Source organism: Bombus bifarius, unplaced genomic scaffold (assembly GCF_011952205.1).
Source record: "Bombus bifarius isolate JDL3187 unplaced genomic scaffold, Bbif_JDL3187 scf7180000008374_frag, whole genome shotgun sequence".
Classification (NCBI taxonomy): domain Eukaryota; kingdom Metazoa; phylum Arthropoda; class Insecta; order Hymenoptera; family Apidae; genus Bombus; species Bombus bifarius.
The window spans coordinates 1-5,344 of record NW_022884624.1 but is presented as its reverse complement, the minus strand read 5'-3'; the positions used below and the strand labels follow the sequence as shown (position 1 = coordinate 5,344).

At 36.4% G+C, this 5,344-nt stretch overlaps 1 protein-coding gene and 2 long non-coding RNA genes across 3 annotated transcripts; 2 read left to right on the top strand and 1 right to left on the bottom strand.

Annotated features, from left to right (window-relative positions):
* Nucleotides 1-1,467: 1,467 nt before the first annotated feature.
* LOC117212771 lies at nt 1,468-2,876 on the bottom strand. The gene is made up of 2 exons (XR_004488526.1): nt 2,421-2,876; nt 1,468-1,668 (listed from the first exon to the last, which is right to left on the bottom strand). It is a non-coding gene; the product is annotated as an uncharacterized LOC117212771 (long non-coding RNA).
* Nucleotides 2,877-3,499: 623 nt separating this feature from the next.
* Nucleotides 3,500-4,618, top strand: LOC117212772. Its single transcript, XM_033457793.1, has 4 exons — nt 3,500-3,528; nt 3,815-4,012; nt 4,102-4,414; nt 4,613-4,618. Exons 2-4 carry the CDS (start codon nt 3,930-3,932, stop codon nt 4,616-4,618), a joined length of 402 nt encoding a protein of 133 aa, XP_033313684.1. The 5' UTR covers nt 3,500-3,528; nt 3,815-3,929.
* Nucleotides 4,619-4,792: 174 nt separating this feature from the next.
* Nucleotides 4,793-5,196, top strand: LOC117212770. The gene is made up of 2 exons (XR_004488525.1): nt 4,793-4,890; nt 5,133-5,196. It is a non-coding gene; the product is annotated as an uncharacterized LOC117212770 (long non-coding RNA).
* The last annotated feature ends 148 nt before the right edge of the window (nt 5,197-5,344 follow it).

Sequence of the window (5,344 nt, the reverse complement as noted above, 5' to 3'; positions counted from 1 at the left end):
AGCCAGCAACTACGGATTACATGTAATAACCAACTGCCCCACTTCTAAAAGGCAACTAACTTGCAAACCCTTTGATGGTTTCTGTAGCGTGATATACCCCTTGAACGTGGTTAAAGAATGGTCGCCGCTGGACGGCGGTTTGACAGCAGATCGATCTCGCCAATTCAAAGCTTGACATTACAAACTACCGAGAATCATTAGGCTCGTTATCGAGCATCTAGCTTTCAGAAGGTGCTTTATCATATGATATGACTTCACGATATTTTTATAGCAAGAAGAATGGCCAACCTCTAACAAAACAAATTTTTACTAAGTGCTGCATGTGAGCTGCAGGCCGGCCTACTAGGGAAATTTGACGAATGAATAAACTAAAATATATACGAATATATTCGTTATATCATAAAATGCCCGCATTATGTTCTCTAACACCATAGAGGAAACTAAATTTATATATTAAAAAATTGGAATACCTGTTATAAGAGAGTTAATTAAATTCTAACCTATCGATGACTCCATAAAAACCTTTATTTCCTAAAAATGTATATCTTCCAAATTCTCCTTAGAAAGTATCATAGAGAAAATATGAAACCTGAAAAGTACATCACGCTGATGCCTCGATCAACCCTCGTGCTTCGCAGTCCATGTGTCCGAGCGATGAATTCCCTCCAAACAAGGAAAAAACCAAGGGAGATCTTCTTCGAGGGACGTGAGAGGGTAAGGGAAGCAACGGGAACGATGATCACGCGATATACTGGCGGCGTACGTATAGAACGGCTGTTGCGAGAGAGTTCGCAAGAAACAAGAAGAAAAAAGGAATCGTAGGCCGACGCGACTATACGCTGTCGACGGACAAACAGCGACTGAGCCTAACTGAAACGAACTCTGTCGCAGTATGAGCACGGGCTACGTTCGCGGGTCGATCGAACACGTTCTGCGTCTCTCCTCGGCACCGGCGTCAAAACCACCCCCGACGAGCGCAACGTACTGGTGCACCTGCAATATTAACCACTGGTCTTTCCTTTTTCGCGCGATATTATATCAGCACCTATGATACCATTTCAAAGACCGCAATCAAAACATTAAATACCGCATTAAAGCCATACAATAATTCGCAATATTCATTCGTAAACGTTATTGTATATGTGCTTAATGAATCGATATTATGTTTCGAATGATTTACTACCTCGTATTCCATAAGCAGATATATGGTTCATTTTCACCTCAAGTACGATATAATTTGTAACAAATATTTATAATTCACAATGTAAAATATTTATAATTCATTGGAAATATTTTTCTATCACGGTATAGTGGTCAAATTTCACATAAATCACAAACATATGGTAGTCAGAAGCTATACTCACGACATGACAAATCATGAAGATGTCATGAAAAATGGAGTCCGTCCATATATATTCAAACGCAACGAACAAGTTCGAACTTTTCGAGAATAAACGATTTGTTCGATAACATCTGTCGCGAGCTTCTCTTCCTTTAACGATAACAATTGACAACTAAAGCTCGAGAGGCTCGTAAGGATGAACAGCGACGAGTATCTAGAAGCTATGTACTCACCTGGGCAAGGAGACTGCAACACCAAGGACGTTGGAAGTTTCGAGAAGCGAAGATGGAAACTGAAGTAGCACGTCAGGTCAACTCCGGCGAAAACTGCTAAAGAAAGAAAAATCCAACTAATTTGTTTCCAACGATAAAATGAAATTAATTTGTTTCACAAATTATTAACTGGATATTATTCAAAAATTATTCAAAATTCGCTTGATTGATTCACGACCCGGGACATTTGGGTCATACCATTTTGGTAATGGACGAAAATGGCAGAAGGAAGAACGACCGTTTTTTTCATATTTCTCTTTCCCCGGGAAACGATGGAATGCCCGAGCACCTTGTTTCATTTCTTCTCGACATCAATTTCAATCTTTTTAAACGAAATATAATCTGAACGATGAAAAGTTCATTCAAATAATGCTCCGCGCCAGACACTTACGAAAATTAAGAAGAAACACGGAAAATTCGCGAATAAAACGGATTTCTTTGTCCCAGTGAGATAATAAACCTCGTTCACGTATTGGTTTTTAAAATCAATATATCCACCAATGTGCACTCGTTTAACAAAGGTGATGGAACGTGCCAAAAATCTCAAGAGGGTCTTGGCAACGGAAGAGTCGAAAACGTCACAATTATGAATGAAAAATTCGAATAGTTGCTGATTTTACAGTTGAAACCGATAAAGAACTCCAGATATTCCCCCAATTAATTTACAATAAATTCGCGAAAATGATCGATTGCTGACGTCATTGTATTCTAGAAAGATTGTAAAACGATAAGAATTTATTGAAAAAACTTATATTCGATGATAACACTTCTAATAAGAGTACTAAGAGGAGCGATTCTGTACTCACCTTCCTGCCTCGAAGTACCGAACGCAATTAACCGTCCGCCCAGGATGGAACCGTTCGGAACTTTTGTAAGTCACTGCACGGCCGCTGCCTATGGTGGAAATGTAATAGATATAAGTACAGAGCGCGTGAGCGAACTAAAAACGCGATAGAGAAGTAGAGAGAGGATGTTCCGTCCTTGTCTAATGACGCGCACTTGTACAGGAAATATGTAACAGGGGTATACGAGCAGCGTCAGTGTCCACTAGTGTGCATGCCTGATTAAACAAGAACAGGAAGTATCTATACATGGTGTTCTCTTTCTATTTCCACGTTGCATCCATCTTACTATACAGTACACACACTCAGCTATTCTATCATTATATTTGTGCGGTGCTTATGTGTGAACCAAACATTTCCATGGCAACAAATCGTTTGTCTCTTGTTTGATGCTCGGTTTTCAACGGAGTTGAAAGAATTTTTTAACAGAAACGTAATGGACGGGTTGTTTTTAAAGTAATAAACGGAAATTCTCGTATCCATTGAGAAACGATAGGCGATTTGAAAGTGTCACTATGAACGGTGATTTATCGATGCAAGGTAGTATGAATAAGATATTTTATAATCTGCGAAAAAAGGTAAGGAATATTCTAGATTTTAGATTTTAGAATTTCCATGTCACAGACGAGTGTGTTTTGTTATTTGATTTGTAATATTGCTGCAGTTCTCTTAATAGCTGTTCGTTTCATGCGATACTCGCACATAGTATCTATGACTTTTGCTTCTAACAATTTTTATAATTAGGCTGTATCAAATATTTTTAACGTTCGTGTTTCATGAAAAATCATGTGTAACTCGTTGAATTCGCAAATGTAACAAAAAATTACATGAAAAAACTTATATTATTGTAATGAAAAAATAATTATATTAGGAGGAGAGTCGTATTTCGGAACGTCATCGGAACATATTATACCTTGTATGTGATTATTTGGAACACAATGGGTGAGTATATTATAATTAAAATATATTCCTAGTTCCAATTTTTTTGAATAGTGTCAGTGACCAATCGAAATAGAAATCAGTGGACATCGTGGAAAGGGAAGGCGAAGCCAAATTTGAAAATTCGACATCGGTAATTCAGTAGTTAAGAATAACTCAATCGATAATGTAGATTAACTAGTTATAAACAAATATATGAAATATAAATTCAAATTATTCTTATCCATCTAAAAATTGGAAATTAAAGAGCAGAAGACAAGAAATTATCTTCGAGGATTTATATAGTAAATGCATTCTTTTGCCTGTCTTACCTAGAGATAAAACAGTTGTTTGATGGTTATCTTATAGTGTTCAGTCATTGCGAAAAATATTTTTAATCAGTTAAAAACTATAATTAATTAAAAACTACATTTTTTTAGGTATATAGACATTAGCGATGTATTATTCCGGGAAGCTCGTCTATCTCCCGAACATCGGGTCTGCGACAACATCGATTTGGAAATTATCGTTGTAGAGTATGAAAATTATTACAAGATGAAATTTCAAAAATATCCCATATTGTGTAAGAAAATAACTGGAAGGGAAATGACGAGGGAAGTGACAAATGCAAGCAAAACGGAAGAATTTAAATTATTTAACGATATTAAACGGTATTCAACGTATTCAACGTATCGTATTCAACGTATCGTATTACAATATGATCCAGTGTTTGTAGAAGTATTGAGACAAAAGCCAAATCTATTAGTAAACAAGCGAGAAGTGAGCCTGTGAAAGAGACGAATCTACAGCAGAAGATAACTGATGACAATACGAATCATATTAATCTCGCAATGACAGTGACGTCACTATTCCCCAATGAGAGTGATGGACGTTCATCAGAAGAGCTATTTAACGTCCCAATGGAACAATCCATGCAATCGAAGATATTGAAATGCATTGAAAAGCTTTATTCAGATAATCCGGAATTACGGAAGATTGCTGAGGACATCTCATGCTTAAGTTATTTTCGATTAATATACGTATCGTAAACCTTTTAAACGATAAAATTCCCGTCGATAAACCGTCCAACGTATATCGACGATGACGTGGTTTCAGTAACGCTTCAAATATCAAATTATGTAACACTTACTTAATATAGAGAAGACGCCATTTTATCTTTGTATCGTCACAGGAGATCATAGTAAACAAATTAAATGTACATTGAGATGACGTTATAGGCCTAGAGGAATGTAAAACCGCTGTTAAGGAGGCCGTTGTGTATCCCCTTAAGTATCATATCTTTTTTGATAGCCCGTTTTCCCCCTGGAAAGGTATTTTGCTGTACGGCCCACCTGGTATTCTTTTCATTTCTGTACGTGTTTACAAGAAATATACAAAACAGGGAAAACGAAGTTAGCGAAGGCAGTCGCGACAGAGTGCCATTGCACCTTTTTTTAACATAACTGCCAGCTCATTGGTCAGCAAATGGAGAGGCGATTCCGAGAAGTATATACGTGTAAGTTGCTTTGTCTATGTAAGTTTCTTTGTTCCTTTGTCTATGAAGGAGACTAGACTTGTCTAGGTATAAAAAGATTTGATTTTATTTTTCGTCATTTATATATAAATAGAATAGTTGTTTGGAAAACGAAATGATATCATATTCGTGATGAGGCAATGAATTTAAGGAATTTCGAATATAATATTTAATGAATAATAATTTTAATAATGAATAATAATAAAATTTGTTAAACTGAACAGGTTTTATTTGAACTTGCCTATAGTCATTCGCCTACAATTATTTTTATCGACGAGATTGACTGGATCGCCACAAATAAAGGAGACTGTATATTGTCTGAACCTGCAAAGAGATTCAGGTCAGAACTTCTTTCTAGATTGGATGGATTAGTGTCTAATGAGAATTCTAATGTAGTTCTTCTGGCTACAACTAATTCCCCTTGGTACGTATATCA